The sequence below is a fragment of the Podarcis raffonei genome, chromosome 2 (genome assembly GCF_027172205.1).
Source record: "Podarcis raffonei isolate rPodRaf1 chromosome 2, rPodRaf1.pri, whole genome shotgun sequence".
NCBI classification, from domain to species: domain Eukaryota; kingdom Metazoa; phylum Chordata; class Lepidosauria; order Squamata; family Lacertidae; genus Podarcis; species Podarcis raffonei.
This window is the reverse complement of record NC_070603.1, coordinates 70,918,641-70,938,046: the sequence shown is the minus strand read 5'-3', so window position 1 is coordinate 70,938,046 and position 19,406 is coordinate 70,918,641. Positions and strand designations below refer to the sequence as shown.

General features: G+C 44.9%; 2 protein-coding genes across 14 annotated transcripts in view; both read left to right on the top strand.

The window, feature by feature from the left end:
• LOC128408116 (NACHT, LRR and PYD domains-containing protein 3-like) overlaps nt 1-18,320 on the top strand; it is a 27,077-nt gene extending 8,757 nt beyond the window's left edge. For 6 of the 13 annotated variants that reach the window (XM_053377353.1, XM_053377354.1, XM_053377355.1 and 3 more), the window contains 3 exons: nt 5,780-5,866; nt 6,517-6,684; nt 7,876-9,047. In XM_053377353.1, the coding sequence (XP_053233328.1) occupies nt 5,780-5,866; nt 6,517-6,684; nt 7,876-7,975 (355 nt within the window). In that variant the 3' untranslated portion in view covers nt 7,976-9,047. Of the gene's footprint in view, nt 1-5,779; nt 5,867-6,516; nt 6,685-7,139; nt 7,349-7,875; nt 9,048-12,275; nt 12,903-12,945; nt 13,067-15,679; nt 15,774-18,215 lie in introns of those variants that run through there. The other 7 variants (XR_008328972.1, XR_008328973.1, XR_008328974.1 and 4 more) reach the window with 7 other exon arrangements.
• Nucleotides 18,306-19,298, top strand: LOC128408714 (epidermal differentiation-specific protein-like). Its single transcript, XM_053378738.1, has one exon. The coding sequence runs from the start codon at nt 18,306-18,308 to the stop codon at nt 19,296-19,298; it is 993 nt and encodes a 330-aa protein (XP_053234713.1).
• The last annotated feature ends 108 nt before the right edge of the window (nt 19,299-19,406 follow it).

Below are 19,406 nucleotides of genomic sequence, written 5' to 3'. Positions count from 1 at the left end.
TGCTTTTTGCTCTCTCTTCGGTCCTGGGGACGCAGGCAAACGATTCCCTGGCAAGGATAAGGCTTCAGCCTTCATTTTGGTGCATTGGCCGGGAATCGCCCCACCCCAGGGGGCCGGGGAGGGCCAGGCCCGACCTCGGTGAACAGCCCCGGACCGGCGTTCGTGGCTCCAAGTGCGCACCCCTGCCTGTTCGTGGGGGGAGCCGGCCACACCGCTCCGGAGTGGAGACACCTGGTCGAGGGAGAAAAGAGGATGGCCGAAGGAGGGGTCCGCAGCGGAGCAGGTAACCCTAAGGGAAAGGGCGTGGTAGGAAGCCTGATCAGCTTCACCTGGCCGTGAGCAGTAGAGTGCCGCCAGGAAAGGGTCTGGCTGTGAGCAGTAGAGTGCCGCCAGAAAAGGAACAAAGGAACTGGCCGTGGCAATAAGGTGCTGCCCCGCCAGACAGGGACGGGAAAAGGGAAAAGGGGAAACAGAGGTGGCAGTAGAGTGCCGCCAGTAAGGTTGGGGAAAGGGGAAACAGGGAAAATTATTTTGGTGTGTTTTGTGTGTTGCATGTTGGAATTATATTGGGGTGTGTTTTGTATGTTGCATGTCAGATACTCCAGTGGCTGAATTGTCAAGTGTGGGCCGGGGCTTAGCGTCCCCTTGGCCGAGCGATTGCAGGGCTGTGCATTTCTTAGCAACGCGAGTTCGCCAAGTCACAGTCTGTAGTGTGTGGAGTGTGAAAGGATCTTAAGCCCGGTTAGGAGCGGAGTATCTGAAAAAATGGGGTCTGGGGCAAGCCAACGTAGTCCTCTGAAATGCTTTTTAACCAACTGGAAAGCAGCTACGAAGCATGATGATTGGGTTCAAATTGAGAAGAGAGAGGATGAGGACATTATGTGAGGTTGATTGGCCCACCCAAGGAACTAATTGGCCCTCGGAGGGCAGATTTAATTTGCAACTAATCAACCCACTATATCAAAATATCTTGAACGTCCACCCAGACCAGATCCCTTATATTTCTACCTGGAAAATCAATGTAGAAAAGAATCCACCGTGGCTGAAAGCCTGCCGAGGCGACGCCCCACAAAATACAATTTGTGCAGTCCAACCGGCAGGGAAGTCAGAAAGGCCCCCGGTGATACCAGAGCCGGAAGGAGAAGAGGGGGAAGTCATTAAACCGCCGCCACCCTATGCTCCACCAACTGCCCCTCTAGCGAATCCCCCAGGCCCAGGGCCCCAGGACCAGGGAGGAGCCGGCCCTCAGCCTGAACCCTCCAAGGTTGATGAATTAGAGAGCAAAGAGGAAGAGGATGATGAGGAGTTTATGAAGGGACTAATTGAGTTAGCAAAGAAAGGAAAAAATGTGGACACAGTATCAGACATTGAGATTGCAACAGTATGTACAACCCTATGCGAAAGAAGTGGATGTTAGTTCCCATTTGTTGGCAGCAGCAGGATGTTCCCCAACACAAGGGAAGAAATGGCAGAAGGAATGGATAGAAGCAGCAACCAGGGCGTCCCTCCATAAGTCCCATAAGGCACAGAAAAAGGGTGGGACTGCAATGATGCCTCTACGCAGAGTGTATGACCCACCAGGCCCCCCCCCAGGACAGGGTGGGGAAGCACCACCATGCACTTATACAGTCCAACATGTGCCTTTTTCAAGTGCTGATGTGTGCAATTGGAGAAATCAGAACCCTACCTTTGAGGAGAACCCAGATGATATTGCCAATGCCCCCATTATAAAGGCTGCCTTTGTAGCTCAGGCAGCGCCCGATGTTCGCTGAAAAATCCAGAAGCATAAGGGGTTCATCGGCCATGGGCTGGAATGGATGTTGGAAATAGCTCAAACCACTTACAATCAGAGAGATGAGGAGGCCCAGAGAAAAAAGCAGAAGTATCAAACAAAGAAGCTGATAGCATTACAGGCAGCCACCCCCGTCCCTCAGAAAGGAGGAAATGCCCGGGGAGGAGGGCGAAGCCGTCTTGAACGGAATCAGTGCGCCATCTGCCGACAGAAAGGACACGGGAGCGGCCAACTCGGTCGTCCCCACCCCCGTTGCTAAACCAACCCCTGAATCCATTACCATAATAGGAGCCACCGGAAAATCCCAGCGGGCATCGTTTCTGCAACCAGTTACCTGCAAGTTGGGAGGCCAAGTGGTGTAACACAACCTTTTGTATATCCCTGAATGCCCTATTCCATTATTAGGAAGAGACTTGTTGGCAAAGTTGCAAGCCCAAATTACCTTTAAGCCATCGGGAGAAGCCACAATGTCCACTATGCCACTTGGGGAACTGGTTGTGGAGGCACCCCTGAGGGAGTACTGGCGCCTCATGATGGTAAAAGAAGAGGAGGGACCCATCCCCGCCAGTATTCTGGAACAAGTGAACCCCGCGGTATGGGCTGAGGGTAACCCCCCAGGAATGGCAAAGAATATCCCACCAATAATTGTGAAGCCCAAGCCATTTGCCAATCCTGTTGCAGTAAATAAGTATCCCATCCCACGAAGGGCAGCTGAAGGAGTGTAGGTGCATCTAGAGCGACTGCTCCAACATAGGATTTTGAGGCAATGCCAATCACAGTGGAACACCCCTTTGTTACCAGTGAAGAAAGGAAGCAGGCTATTATCCTGATACCAGAGCCAAAGAACCGCAGGGAACTCCGTGGCTTTCTGGGGTCTGCAGGATTTTGTAGGATATGGATATTTAATTACAGCATCATTGCCAAGCCTCTACATGAGTCAACCAGAGGAACTGAGAGAGACCCCTTTGTTTGGGGCACAGAACAACAGCAAGCCTTCGTGGATTTGAAGAGGGCACTACAGCAAGCCCTAGCGCTTGGCATCCCAAATCCCGAAAAACCCTTTACTCTGTTCGTGGATGAGGACCAAGGGACGGCGAAAGGGGTTTTGTGCCAAAAATTGGGAAGCTGGCAACAGCCAGTGGCATACCTATCTGAGCGCCTGACGCCTACAGAACAAGGCTTACCGCCGTGCATGAGAGCAGTTGTGGCAGTAGCCACCCTACTGAACAAAGCAGACAAATTTACTTTTGGCCAAGACACTGTTTGTGTGACCCCGCATGCAGTCCCAGCTCTGCTTGACATGAAGGGTACCTATTTCCTCTCCCAAGCAAAGATGAGAAAGTGTCAGATGTTATTGTTGCATCCGCGTTTGAAGTTTCAGGTCACCACCGCCCTCAACCCAGCTACCCTGTTGCCGGTAGGAGAAGGTGAGGAGCAGATGCACGATTGCATTGAAGTAATGGATGAAGAATATTTTAGCAGGCCTGACCTCAAAGATGAAGCAAACCCCCACTGGCCTTCATGGTTTGTGGATGGAAGCAGCTTTGTTAAGGCTGGACAGCGAAAAGCAGGCTATGCAGTGGTAGCCTTGGAAGACCAAGTGATCGAAGTGCAGCCACTCCCGCCTGGAACGTCGGCCCAGCTGGCATAAATAACAGCGCTCACCAGAGCCTTGTGCTTGGCAAAGGGACAAAGGATAAACATTTATACTGATTCCAAGTATGCATTTTTGACTTTACATGCCCATGGAGCCTTATGGAAGGAAAGAGGTTTGCTTACCTCCAGAGGAAGTCAGGTGGCGCACCCGCAAGCATTATTGCGCCTCCTGGACGCAGTCTGGGAGCCCGAGGCAGTAGCAGTGATACACTGTTATGGACTACCTAGGTCAATAGGATCTGACAATGGACCAGCCTTTGTCCACTCAGTTTTGCAATAACCCCCCATGCTAGTCAAAATGTGCAGTTTGATAATTATGTGCAGTCATTCTCCCGAGATTTTCTCTCTTTCTTAACAGGTGGACCCAGGCCCACTGCTGTTAAAGTTGCTGACCTTACCCCTTGGGTCCACCACACTTAAGTGAAGAAGGCTATTTTAGATTGGACAGTTACACCAAATCCTGATGATCCTCTGAAGCTAACCATCTCCAGAAGAGCGCCAGACAACTGCCCTGCTGGTGTCACTCCGGACGCTGACACTTCTATGCACGGCTGGACAAGTGGATGGGAGGGACGCCCGCGGGCAGCGTCCCCAACGTAGAGACTTTTTTTTTCTCCAGCAAATTCTGAGGCACCGCCAGGACTTTTGATATTGGGGCCAGAACTCTTTGATATAGTCACTCCGTGTGTCAGGCCTCTGCGAGGGTGGATATATATTCCTGTGGGTGTATGTTAATATATGTAGAGGGAGAAGCCCCTTTCGGATACAGTGTGTTGGGAAGAAATCATGAGAGTATTAAGCATCCACAAGGACAGGTGGGAAAATTGGTTAAGATAATAGGCTCCTCCTCAGAGAGGTGGGACACAACCTCCCAAGAAGCAAGGCAGCTGATAGAGCACGAGTATCAGTGGGCCCTTCAGCAATAAAATAGATATGTCCCAGATAATAATGTCAGCATTTCAGCCACCATTGATCACATGGAAACAATGATAGCCAGGAACCCGCTGAAAACTACAGGAGGTGATCTATGGGGTTGGTTATATTCCTGGCTGCCTCATGGCAGTTGGCTCAGGCATATTGTGGTATTATTAGCAAGGCCGCTATTAATCCTTTTGCTTCTTTGCTTCTGTATACCCTGCTTGGTGCAATGCTTACAAGGTGTGATGCAAAAAAAAAAAAAATATCATGGCCCTTATTGTTCTCCCCCAGGATTATAAACCCAAGAGACCAGGACGAACCTAGGAGATAGGTTGTCCAAAAGAAGAGGAGGGAATTTAAAGGGTTAATCTCAATACTATCTGCACCTAAGCTAACTTCTGCAGTTGTGGTTAAGCAGCTAGCAAAAAACCGCAATTGCAAGCTGGGAGCTACTTCCTCTTTGCAATTGCTTGGGCTCTGCAAACCAGGAGCTGCTCTCTGCACATGCTCTCTGCTGCAGTAACGCAAGAGAGGAACACACGAACAAGGGAAGGAGGGGGGCTTAGCTAGTCAGATAGCCATATGCCATATAAGGAAATAAGCTTAACCTTGCCAGCTGATTGGAGAATTTGAAGAGGTGGGAAGAGATGGGCAGACTCTCAGGTATAAAGATGCTTGTTTATTTGTATCTATGAGCCAGTCTTTTGGGAACGATCCCACTGGCCACCTCTGTGCACAGATTTCAATAAAACTTTTTTCTCCAAATAAGAATCTTTCCTGGTGCTTTTTGCTCTCTCTTCGGTCCTGGGGACGCAGGCAAACGATTCCCTGGCAAGGATAAGGCTTCAGCCTTCACTCTAACACCTAGAATTGGTTGGCACTGTGGTAAGAGTGCCCATCTGTTTGGCCGATCTAGATTTTCACAGAACTCAAAAACCTGCAATTAGAAATCTCTGTGTGTTCAGTCAAAACAAATTGCTCCATAGATTCCAATGTGTATTACAGCTACATTTTAGTTATGATAGAATTCTGGCTTGTGGTTGTTTTTGGACCAGAACCAGTACTATGGTTGGAGAACAGAAGGAACGCATTGGGGAGCGATAAGTGTGTAGGGGCAAGGAAGGGAATAGAGCGTGGGATCCTTCTTGCCCATAGCACCCTCAAAAAACCACTTCCTCATACACAAACTTTTCGTAATCCCTAATTTTCAAGTATTTCTCTGTAAATGGCTAGAAGCCTGCTCTTTTCATAAGGAAGTGGAGGTATCACACTTCTGTGTGAGCCATTAAGTTTCTACATTGGATGGTCCAGTTCCAACTATGCAGACCCACCTTCTTATATTCCTCCTAGATTTTGAAGAATCAGTCCTGAATCTTTTTTCATCTTTCTCATTCTCTCTCTTTCTCATTGTAGCTTTGGAAGTAACAAACTTGGAAACTCAGGAGTGCATGTTCTCTGTGCCACTCTGAAGGAACTAGACTGTAATGTGACTACTCTAGAGTAAGTAACAAGGGAGCAGAGACACATACAAAAAGTTGGGTGTATGTATGACGTCTTTGTGGGCTTGGAGTTCAGATTATTTGCTATCTGCACACGATTCCAATGGGGTGCAGGGTCTGTGGGAGTCTGGGTGCAACTATCTGGCAGTGAGAGAGAAATTTCACAGTGGGAAGGGTTTTTAGGCACAAGTAGCCAGACACTGGTGCTGAGAGCAGGATGCAAAGAAAGAGTAAGGTCTGGGAACAAGACCAACAGGACCAGGGACAGCTCCACATCAGCAGACAAGTTGTCTCCAGGAGATACAGAGCTCAACTACTTATAATTTCCTCTTAATGACTCCTCAAGTCCCACTTCCAAGTAAAGTGGGGGGAGGAAACACTCTGGCTCAGTAGCTTCCTAGTATGCCTTCTGGCACATAAGGCAATGAGGAAAGAGGAATGTTAGGTATTCCTCATACTGACTATTCAAGCTGGCAACTTGGCTTCGAGTTGCGCATTAAATTCTGGAAGTAGACTGAATAATAGCTTGCTTGTAACTACTGTATATATTCCTTTGAGTCTGTTCTCACCAAAGCTTTGAGGAAAGGATAATAGTGCTTAGATGTAGTGTGTGATCTGCCTATGACCTTGCGTCCATTTTGTCCCTGGCAGTCTCGATGAGAATTACCTCACAGATGCTTGCGCCCAAGAACTTTGCACCATTCTGAGCACCAGCCACACGCTCCACACCCTAAACCTTCAAGACAACTCCTTCTCAGAGGTTTCTGTGCCTTTCATCCGCCACCTCATGGAGACCTGTCCCAGCCTGACTGTTCTGTGGTAAGTGCTGATAAAGGGTGGGAGAGAGAACTAACCTTGCCTTCCAGGAAACTGATAGGATTGCTTTGCTGTTGTCGCTCCTGAGGCCAAAGAAGTGAAGTGGCAGGATGGGAGGAGTATTTTGACTGAATGGCAAAAGGTTAAGGGCAGGTTTCTCAGAGCATACCTGACCTTACAACTTGTCACCAGAAGAGTTTGCTCTTTATAAGCAGATTCCAACATAACAAATACACACATTTATGCTGACATCACACACACTTCCATCCAGAAACAGAGAGGGTGGTTAAAAGAAAAGGGAAATTGCTGTTTCCAGTTCCTTTACATGGGAATAAAATGGTTTGAGCACATGATGTAAGGCCAAAAGCTGAAGCCAGTAAAACTTTCCATTCTGCTAGCACGCTCTCCTCCTGCTCTCATTTAGGTCCAACATAGAGATTGATAGTTCATTCCACCAGATTTGCTCCTGGCCGACTGAAGACATGCTACAGACTTGCCAGATTCAATTAAAGCTATGGTGTCTTGGACATAGGAAGAGAAGGAAAGAAAGAAAAAAGTTGTGATGATGCTTCTTGCTTGCCTCAAGGATACATTGCAGCCAAGCAAACACACTTGAGGGTGTGGAACAGTGTCAGTGAGGAAGCGGGAGAGAGGAAATACAACCTAAGTAAGGAGAGTCCTGAGGGTTGGAGGGCTGCATTCGGCTTTTGGGCCTGAGATTCCCTTCCCCTGCCTCAGTCACATATGTCCAGCTCCTGCATACCCTTAAAAAATATCACTCACTTCATTACCTTAAGTTAAATCACTGGATCCTTCCTCTCTCTGCTGCTCACTTCATATCATAGGATATGAAGACAGAAGGTAGCATTGCAGCCCACTCATAAAAACTGCAGCTTCAGATCCTGGTAAAGTGGTACCTCAGGTTAAGTACTTAATTCGTTCCGGAGGTCCGTTCTTAACCTGAAACTGTTCTTAACCTGAAGCACCACTTTAGCTAATGGGGCCTCCTGCTGCTGCCGCACCGCCACTGCACGATTTCTGCTTTCATCCTGAAGCAAAGTTCTTAACCCGAGGTACTATTTCTGGGTTAGCGGAGTCTGTAACCTGAAGCGTATGTAACCTGAAGTGTATGTAACCCGAGGTACCACTGTATTCATTTGTACTCATTTCTGGTTATCTTTCCTTTTCTTCCAGGTTGGGTAGTAATGGATTTGATGAAAAAGGAAGGAAACGCTTGAAACAGCAAGAGAAGAAGTTAACTAAGTCAGGACGTCCTTTTTTGTTGTGGCTGTGACACATTCTAATTTGTATGCTCTGGATCAACAGCAGTCATGTTACCAAAGGGCAGCATTGTACTGAATCAAGTAAACATGCTTGTAGCTGCAGGATGGGAGTTCTAGAGCTGAAGATTTTTTGAAAAGAAAGAAAGGCAGCTTTAAGGCTCAGATGCAGAGCTGCCAACTTTAGTTGTTGAAAATGCTTCCCAAACCGGAAGGATGAAATGAGCCGTCACTGGATTAAAAAAAGTAAGCACTTTGATCAGCTATCTGATTATTATTTTTTTAGTATTTTCTTACTCAACCTAGCAGCCTTATTTTAATTTCACTTTAATTTGTATACCACCTTTCTATATTGCTCTACAGAAGGCAGTTTACAAGCTGAAGAAACAACAAAATTAAACAACACAGATCACAAATCTTATTAACAATCCAATCCAACACAAATAAGGCAAATAAAAAAAAATGGCTTAAAACCAACAACTTATATCCAATAAAGTAATATTCAACAATCCATTAGAATATAATAGCACACTATAAAATTAAATTTCAAAATACCAACAAATAACAATTAAATAGAAATCCACTATCAACAATTACAATAAATCATTACTTAAATTATAAAGATAACAGCAAAATTACAATACATAAGATACTGCAATACATAAAAATTCTTGTAAAAAGATCAAATTGAGCAGCAGGGGCACATAGTTTATGAAATTTATTAAAAGATTCCCCCTTCCCCAGGTCACACAAAACTCCTCTCTTCCAGCTGCTTTTGCTGTTCTTAAAGCAAAGGCTGTTGAGAAAGGCTATTGCTCAGCTGGACGCAATTAAGGGCAGGCAAAATGAGGCTCTTTTGCTGTTCTTCACACTTCCCAGCCAAGGGAGCTGACAAGATGCTGAGGCAGTTGTAGTTGTTAAAATGAAATGAAGAAGCAAGGTGTTATGGCTACTCACATCTCCATGAGTGGATAGAAACTAAATATTCTCATAGCTTTATTACAAGTCCTGCAATTTTTGTCCACTAATGTGAAAGTTGGCAACCATGTTATGGTATCTACTAGGGTTGCCATATTTTGAAGATCACATTTGCCAACTTCTACTTTTTAACTTTGGATCGCTATGACGACACTTATTTTACATACCCACGAAAAAGAGGATGTGTCCTGGAAAAAGAGGACATATGGCAACCCTACAACAAATCCAGGTCCTGTTCAAACCCTAGTCAAAATAATTTGCAGAGCTGTATGTTCATATATATTTGCATGGAATCCTGCACTGTGTGGCCACTGTGAGAATAGGATTCAGGACTAGGTGGGCTATTGGCTTTATCCAGCAGGACTTTTCTATGCTCCTCCAAGAACATGTTCTGCAAATCCATCACCATCTTTGTCAACTTCCCCTAGACACATTCCAGTTTTTCAGTTATCCTAAAACTGCAGAACCCAGAAACGGACACTGTCTTCCAGGTGAAGTCTGACCAAACCAGATTAGAGTTGTACTATTACTCTTCTGCTCTGGATACTATATGTTCATTGTTGCAGCCTAAAATTTAATTAGCCTTTTTAGTTGCTGCCTACTCCTGTTAACTTGTGGCCTGCTAGAAACCATAGGTCAGGCATCCCCAAACTCGGCCTTCCAGATGTTTTTGGGACTACAATTCCCATCATCCCTGACCACTGGTCCTGTTAGCTAGGGATGATGGAGTTGTAGTCCCAAGTCCCAAAACAGCTGGAGGGCCGTGTTTGGGGATGCCTGCCATAGATCATTTTCACATGTACCATTATCAACTCAGGTATCACACATCCTCATTCCTTAATATAAATAAATAACATATTTGTGCAAATACAGAACCTTACATTTATCTCTGCTGAAATTCATTGTTGGTTTTTTAGTAGTTCTCCGCCCTGTCATGAAAATCTCAGTTCCTTTTTCAGTCTTCTAAGGTCTTAGCTACCCTTTACAGCTTGGCATTATCTGCTAATTTTTATGAACATCCCTTCTTTCATGCATGTCATTTGCCTCCTTCATATTTTTTTCTGTGTATTTTATTTAATGCTTATTTGTGGATTTTAATAGTACTAATATAATGACTCTAAATATAAAATAAGTAGAGCATATCCATGAAAATAAATGGCAAAATGTCACATTAAAACTAAGAAAAAGTGCACTGTTATTTATTTATTTCATTTATGAGTTGCTTCCCATGAAACATCCTGAAGTGATTAACAATAAAAGCATCCGACAATAAACCATATTTCAACATTTTAAAATCCCAGCTCAGGTACAGATTGGGATAAGAATTAACCTTCCCCCGCCCGTAAGTGACACATTTCAGTCAAAGTAAAGCATTTTTAGTGGGAGAGTTAAGAAAATGTTTAAATCGCTTTTACTGAAATCAGTGGGATGTGTGTTGTTGTGTGCCTAGTCTTCTTTCCCCTTATTACTAACTCATAAAGAGAAGCATGGGAAGTGAGGTGGAAGGCGGGGCGGGAAGTGTTTTGCATTGCCATCAGAACATAGGACGATTTCAGCCTAAAGTGGCTTCAAGGAGATGAAGGTCCATAGCCTGGGTGCTACCCCTGATAATGCCTAGTCATCTGTACTTGCCGTTCTTCCACTCAGATGGTGCCTTTAGAAAAGCATCCCCAGCAAACGTTTGCATTTCTTCTGAACGTGGCAGCAACAGTGTGGCTTTTAATTAAAAGCAGATGTAACATTTTATTGTGCTTCCCTGGGGATTTTTGTTCTCAGAAACTGTTGGGTCATGATTGTTGGGTCATATTAAAAATCCATCATAAAAGAGACAGCCCCAATGTGCTTATGGAATGTTGCAATTGTGCTCAGCGGACGGCAGCAATACACTAAAACAGCTTTCAACTAGAATTACACAATTTCCCCTTAGTTATGGCCTTAGGAAGTGATTCATGGCGTCCAGAGATAGCAGGAGTACCTGCTTGAAGGGGCGTAGGAAGGGGGCTGTGGGGGGTGTGGCTCACCCCAGGTGTCATCCTTGAGGGGGGTGACAAAATGGCACACCACGGGGGTCGGCACTTACCACGGGGCCTGGCCTGGCCAGCACGCCCAAGCCACCCATCACTCCTGGGCATAGCTGTCAACTTTCAGATTTGAAAATAAGGGATCAGCAGCCTCACCTGTCCCGGGGACAGTCTACGGGATATCTAACAATCTGGGATAGCAGCAGGAAGCAGCGGGAAACGGCGCTGGAATAAGGGAATTTCCTGCAAAAAAAGGAAAGGTTGACAGCTATGCTCCTGGGAGTGACGTGGCTCAGGGCCCTGTGCTGCCTGAAATGGCAGCATGGGGCTTGTGTCCACCAGGCAAACTCCATGGGCAGTTCGCCGCTTCGCCCCCCTGGGCAGATACTGAAACCTCCCCAGTGTGCGGATTGCCCTGTCCCCGTCGCTTTGGGTGCCGGAGCAGCTATCTACACCCCTGCCTGCTTGATGGTGCTAGTATCTCTGGGAAATGAATGGGACATATTGAGTATCCCATTTTGCATGGAAGGTACCCATTTGCTCAGAAGCAGAGGGAGCCCCCTTGGTAGTTCGACTTTTTCAGAATTTTCAGGGGGTGGCTTGAGAGAAGGCATTCTCTGTGGCAGCCCCTAAGTTGCAAGCTTCCCTTCCCACTGAGATGTGTCTGGCACCTTCATTATACAGTTTCCATTGTAGGCTGATGATGTAACTCTTTATCCTGGCCTTCAGTTAAGTATTTTTAGGAAGCACCTTACTCTTGTGACCCCAATTTGTTTTAAACTTTTTAATATCATGGGAGCAGTTGTGCTATTCTGATTGTTCCATCAGTCCAAGCATTTTTGTTTCCATCCTTTGTTAAAGAAGAATACAGGGCACAGATTGCTTAATAGAGTACTGTCCGTACTCTTCTGCGGTTCCCCAAAGAAAGGAGAGACCTATGGAGGGGGACAGAGGCAGCAGCGTGCGGGGGGATGACTCGTGGTTTCAGTTTTGTTTACACAAATGCACAGAGTATTGGAAACAAGCAAGAAGAACTTGAACTCATAATACAGGATTGCAAATGTGACTTACCAGTAACAGGCATTATTGAAACCTGGTGGGATAAGACTCATGACTGGAATGTAGAAATTGAGAGGACAACCTGTTCAAAAGGAGAAGATCGATTTCATTTCCCAGAAGGTGGAAGAAGCAACAGGGGGAAGGGTCATCTCTCTTGGACCTGGTCCCCACCAAAAGGGAGGAACTGATCCATAAAGTGAAAGTACAGGGAAACCTGGGAGGAAGTGATCATGTCCTCCTCTGTTTCATGATACAGAGGCAAAGGAAAGCTGAGTGTAGTCGGACACGCACTCTGGACTTGAAGAAGACTGATTTCAAAAACCCGAAGGGACTACTGTGTGACATTCAATGGTAAAATATACTCAAGGAGAAGGAAGTTCAAGATGGATAGGAGTTTCTTAAAGGTAAACTATTGTAGGCACCATCCCAACAAAAAATTAAAGTGTGAGGCACCTAAAGAAACTGGTGTGGCTGCATAAGGAGCTTTCAGATGAGCTTCAGGTATAAGAAATGGAAGAAAGGAGAAATTACAAAGGATACATGAGTAGTCAACAGTTGCAGGGGAAAAGTCAGGTGGGCCAAAGCTCAGAATTAACTCAGGCTTGCAAGAGAAGTTAAAAAGGATTTTTAGAATGTTTCTTCGGCTGGATGGCCCTCAGAGTCCCTTTCAAGTCTACAATTCTATGACTCTTATGTTTTTACCAGTGTATCGGTTTGGTATAAGTTAAAGAATAAATTTACCTTGCTTTTGTCTCCTCATACTTCCTTATTTTACAATGAAATCATCTCACATGCAGGCGACATGCTCAGTGATCTTACATCTTTGTATAAAGCAGAACTAGACTGAATTAAAAACAACAACAACTAGGCAGTGGGTTTAAATACTATGTAAAAATTACTAATACGTTGACTGATTTTCTCTGCAGTTGTATCAGTACTTTCAAATAAGAGAAGTACCATATTGTTTATTAAGGAAATGTGGACCTTTGAGAGCAGAAACAGAATTTGAAATATTATTAGCATCAGAACACGATAAGGGTTTAATTGGTAAGGCCTGTATTATAATTATTAAATTGGATAAGAAGACTGGTACATTTATTAAAAAGGGCTAAAATATTTGACAAGAATTAACAGAGAAGGAATGGAAATGGGTGTTGGTTAGAATACCAAGACAGTATTATAACTACAGATTTCAAGGAAAATGCCCATGAAGTCCAATATCAGTGCCGGTATATTCTCAAATAAATGCTGGAGCTGTGATGTGAACTAAGCAGATAGCTTACATGTTTTTTTGGAGTTGCCCAGTAATTCAAATTTATTGGCATGCTGTTAGAAATATTAGAAATGGCTGGTTATTTATTGGTAAAGGTAAAGGGACCCCTGACCATTAGATCCAGTCGTGGCCGACTCTGGGGTTGCGGGGCTCATCTCGCTTTATTGGCCAAGGAAGCCGGCGTACAGCTTCCGGGTCATGTGGCCAGCATGACTAAGCCGCTTCTGGCGAACCAGAGCAGCGCACGGAAACACCGTTTACCTTCCCACCAGAGTGGTACCTATTTATCTACTTGCACTTTGATGTGCTTTCGAACTGCTAGGTTGGCAGGAGCAGGGACCGAGCAACGGGAGCTCACCCCTTCGCGGCGATTCAAACCGCCGACCTTCCGATCGGCAAGTCCTAGGCTCTGTGGTTTAACCAACAGCACCACCCGCGTCCCTATTTATTGTTAAATTACTCTAAAATATTATTATTTGAAAGGTACAGTGCATGATGTTGATTTGCAAAATGTTTTAAATTGACTAGCTGTGGCATTGCAAAAGGTGGCCTGGAAAAAGTACGATGCCATCAGTAACAGACTGGGTTGAAACTTTCTGGAATATAGTAAAAATTGTTTTCTTATGTGAACAGCCTTAGGAAGTCCAATAGAAAAAGTTGAAAAATTTGCAACCCCACTAGGTGGCACTCGTGATGTTTCTCCAAAATGGGTTTGATGCTGTGGGAAAATTCAGGTGACCCAATGTCTAGACCCTAAATGAATTCCACAAACAGAATTTCAGGAATGGGAGTAACCAGAGGTTTAGCTCAATGAAACCCCTCCCCCCCCCTGAATATTGTGGTCTTCTCTTCAAGTAATCAAGCAGAAAGTTTGTGGGGAGGGGAGCCAGTGGTGTGTTTAGAGCAGGGGTAGGCAACCTGAGGCCCGGGGGCCGAATCTGGCTCAATTGCCTTCTCAGTCCAGCCCGCTGATGGTCCGGGAATCAGCATGTTTTTACATGAGTAAAATGTGTGCTTTTATTTAAAATGCATCTCTGGGTTATTTGTGGGGCATAGGAATTCGTTCATTTCCCCCCAAAAAAATATAGTCCAGCCCACCACATGGTCTGAGGGACGGTAGACCAGCCCACAGCTGAAAAAGGTTGCTGACCCCTAGTTTAGAGTGCTGGACTAGAGCTGGGAAGAACCAGATTCAAATCCCCTCTCAGTCATGCACTAGACTAGGTGCCCTTGAGGTAGTCACTATCTCTCAGTCTAATCTATCTCACACAGTTGGTGTGAGGATAAAATTGGGGTGGTCAAGAACCATGTATGTTCATTGGAAGAATAATGGGACATGAATGCCGAAAAGTAAATAAATAAATAAACAGCCTGTAGCTATGTGTGAGAGAGAAATGCCCACAATTTATAGAATCCACATGGGTTGGAAGTAGAAGCACGATCGGTCCAGGAAAGGATTGTCCTCACGTGTTGACAAAACGTTTTTGGCTGGCAGAATTGTGCAGCTAGTGTCATTGCTTCTGGCACGTTGTATACCAAGTATGTAACCAGCTACTGTCATTTTCCTCATTTTCTTTTTCCTGCCTTTGTTGTGGACGGCAAATTGTTGCCCTCCAGATGTTTTTCGACTCCAGCAAGTCCATGCTTGCTGGGGCTACTGGGAGTTGCAGTCAAAAACATCTAGTGGACACCAGTTTGGCAAAGGCTGAGCTGCAGTGTGTACCTAGAAATTCCCACTTCGTCAGAGGGCAGTGGGAAGGAAGCAGCAGCAGAGTGATGATTTAACCCAGGGATCAGCAACCTTTTTCAGCCGTGGGCCCATCCACCGTCCCTCAGACCATGTGGTGGGCTGGACTATATTGCAGGGGTGGGGAATGAATGAATTCCTATGTCTCACAAATAACCCAGAGATGCATGTTAAATAAAAGCACACATTCTACTCGTGTAAAAACACGCTGATTCCCGACCGTCCATGGGCTGGATTTAGAAGGCGATTGGGCCGCATCTGGCCCCCCGGGCTTAGGTTGCCTCCTGACTTAACCCTCAGCTAACTCTGTCCATCAAAAGAGCTGAGTATGGTAAGCTCAATACTGTTCTTTTTCTTCCCCAGTTATCCTCAACTGTAAGTGAAATTAGAAGGATGGAATCTTTCTTTCTTTCTTTCTCTCACTGATGAGGAACAGAGCAAAAAATCTGTCTGTGAGCAGCACTTAAAAATTTATCGGCCTCTGTCTGAAAGCAAATGGAGCTGCACACATGTTGGTTTTCATACAGATTGGCGAGAAAACTGAATTCATAAATCGGTCAAATTCTGGCTCCAGGATTTGTCTCTTGACAGCTTGTGGGTTGGGCTGTGCTGAAATTTTTTCTTTACTTGCATTTTTCAGACTGGCTGCAATGTTACTAGGCGGAGGCAATCCTTACAACATCCTAATTGGTTCCATGTTTATTACATGCCCGCCTTATATAAACCTAGCAGGAGGACTCCTGAGAGCTCCAGGCTGCTGAGCAAGGCTGGCTGCTCGTGCAGATCGCCTAACAAGGTGGGTACAAGTATCTCTCGCACAGGCTTGTAGCTTGCCGCCAAGAAAGTGTGGGATGGGGAGTTTATCTCTATGTGCACATAAATGTTTTACTTTTATTAATTAAGGCTATACCAGTGAAGTTAATGATGATGATGATAATTTTACTGTTACCTGCACAAGTCCTGGGGCAGCTGTAGGCCAAGTTGCAGTTGGAGCTGCCAGAGGACAGCATCCTCCTGCTGCCTTTCCCTCTATTTTTCACCTCTTTGTTTTCATCTTTCTATCTACCTATCCTCTGGTTACTTTCTCTGTCCGCTTCCTTTTCTCTTCCTCAGCTTCCCTCAGCTCCATTCTCTTGTTCCCTTCATTTCCATTTTATCTTTTCAATACTATTTCCTCCCTCTCTAGCCTCTTTCCCTCTTCCCACCCTTCTCCACACCTCTCACTTTCCCCACTTCTTCTCAGGATATATGCTCTTACATGAATGCATATCTAGGTTGTTTGAAATGCAGAAACATGAGACTTGACTCATGTGTTTCTCTTGGTTTGCAGAAATGTCAGAAGGTTCGGCTGCCTATAACACAGAACAGAACAGAGATAGATTGTAAAGGGCAAAAACATGACCCAGTGGCTAAAAACTGAGAGAGATGCAATGTTGCAATTTCCCACCCATTGGGATAAATAGCTTTCCTATTTCGTAAACCACTTTGTGGGTTTTTTGGTTTTTTACAACCAAGCTGTTTTCATACATTTTATGAAATGAATTATGAAATAAATGCATCTGTCTCAGCAACTCTTTAGGAAACCCCTTCATATAGGTAGGAGCATAACAGGCTGATCATAAATGAGGACCTTCAAAAGAATATTCAAACTAAGTGTATGTTGATTCCTATGGGAAAGAGAGAACTGGGCCCCACTGCAGCATACGCAGAAGCTGCTTTTCTCCACTGATTCTTTAAGCAGTCCTTTAACCTGGCAACAGGACATCTTTGTGGGGTGGGACGCTGTCTCTTTCCCTTCCGAGAATGCAAAAGAAAGTTTTTTCTTCTCTCTTCCCCATAATGGGGCAGAAGAGCAGGAAACTGTCTGTGTACGAGAGAGAATAGGCTGTGTTCCTGCATGTGTGTATGAGTGCATGTTTTTGAGAGTGTGTGTGTGTGTGTGTGTGTGTGTGTGTGTGTGAGAATGTCTGCATGCTCTGTGCCTGCATACATAAACGTTGTTTCCCACTCTTTATTATAAACTAATCCCAAAGCTGGGTACAATACTAATAAAACATGATTCAATTGTAGTTTAAAAAACTATAAAGCAGGCATGAGCAAATGCACAGGCCAAATGATACCTATTAGTGGCTTAAATGTCATTCTCCCCACCCCAGCGTTTCATGACATATTTTTATGGTGGTGTACACACTAGAGAGGGGGCAGCAATTTCATCATCCAGTGCATATTATCTGATTTGTTTCCCATATCTGCAAAACCCCTCCAAAGTATTCAGTTAAGCTGTCATCTGCACATGTGCTGTCATTTGCGCTTGTGTATCAGATGTCTCCATTGTGTAACTCAGATTAACTGCAGCTTACATTTTAAAACCAAATAGGAGCTACTTTGAGGGAAAACACACCAAACAGCAGTATTCCTCCAGTAGTTACAGGATGTATATGGATTGTGGCTAATGTCATACATACTCTGCTTCAAACGCCAATGGTGGCTGCGCAGTAGGGCTGGAGTAAATGGTAATGCATACACAGCCACAGATTCAATCTGGGGCAGTGAATAGGCCTTCAGTTGGCACCGAAAGCTTATAAGAGCATAGCAACCACAGGAACATAGGAAGTTGCCTTACATTGAGTCAAGGCTCATTGGTCAATCTAGCTCAGTATTGTCTGCAGCAGGGGTGGAGAACCTTTTCTGGCCAGAGGGGGTTGGATCTCCCCACACCTGGCAGGTCCAATTTGACAAGTAGTTGATGCTTGAAGTCTTGTACTTTGAAAGCCCTTTGCAAGCAGCCCCATGCTGTTCCTTAAACTTCTGAACATTGGAGGTTTAAAAAGCAACTGTTGTTTATAAAGGGCTTTCAAACAGCCCCCTGCTCTTTGAACACCTGGTTTTTGGAAACCTTTGCAAGCAGGGAGGTGTGTGCAGGTGAGCCACACTCATTTTGAGCACACCTACCACTGGCATGGGGTGGATAGCTGACAATGTGTGACTCGGGTTAGAAAAGGTTAGCCACCCCTTTTTTAGAGCCTTGTAGACCATGTTGTGAGGGTGCCCTGAAAAGTGTGTAAAAAATATTGTCAATAAATAAATAATAACATCCCCCTATTCATCTGTCAAATGTGTACATGCTGCTACATGTGCTTCTAAGGGTATGTTTTTCTGTTTTTCCTCTCGTGCAGACTGAATCCCTGTTGAGGAAAACCTCTCCATCTTCGACCTGCTATACATCCAGAAAAGTTGCCCATTTCTCCCTCTCCAAACAGCTAAAGATGAATAAAATTATTGTTTATGAAGAGGAAGACTTTGAGGGGTTCAGGAAAGAATTCACTTGCAGTGTTCCTGACCTACGTAGTGTAGACTTTGGGGACTGCATTTCTTCCCTTAAGGTGATTGGACAACCTTGGCTGGTCTTCCGTGATCCCAACTATAAAGGTGTGGGTTTTGCGTATGAAGAAGGTGAACATAAGCACATCCAGTTAAACAATAACATTTCTTCTATCCAACTAGTCACTGAGGACTTGGAAGATCCTCAGATCACACTTTATGAGCACCCTAACTATGAAGGGATAAGCAAAGTGATAAAAGAGGAAACCAACCTAAGTTATGGGTATTTCAATGACAAGGCGTCTTCCCATATTGTCCAGAAAGGTGCCTGGCTCCTCTATGAACATCCAAGGAGAGGTGGTTGGTACTATATAGCTCGAGAAGGAACGAAGCTTGATAACTATGGCCCTTTGTATCATTTCCATGATAAGTGTTCCCACGTGTATCCCCTTAAAAGTGGCCGGCCTGTTATCACTAGCAGGATCTTATGGGACCGCATGAACTTGGAGAGTGAGAGGGATGTGATGATTGATGAGATAAATTGTATCAACACCACGGAAACAGAGCAGACATTCACCACCACCAGCAGTCGAACCTATGAAATGTTCACAAGCCACAGCTTCAAATTAGCAGTCCCTACCCTTCAAATAAATGAGAGTTTCAATTTAAGCATAGATCCGAGCACCAACCTGACAGTAGAAAAAGGAAAGATTGACTCTTTTACTACTGTAAACAAAGTCGAGGTGACCATGCCAGCCAAGGTCCCCAAAAAATCAGAATTGAACATCCAGGTGATCATGAAGGTAGTCACGGCCTCTGTTCCTGTGGAGCTGATCATCACCAATAATGGTAAATCAAGGACGGAAAATGGGCAGTATCATAGTGTGTCAGGACGCAACATCACCACCAAATACAGCATGAAATCAGTGAAAAATTAAGCAGAGGACCAGTAATCACCAAAAGCAAAATGACCATGCCAGCCAACAACCCACTTTCATTTTGAAATGAACAGCTGTAGATTCAAGAAGAGCATTTCTCCCTTCCTG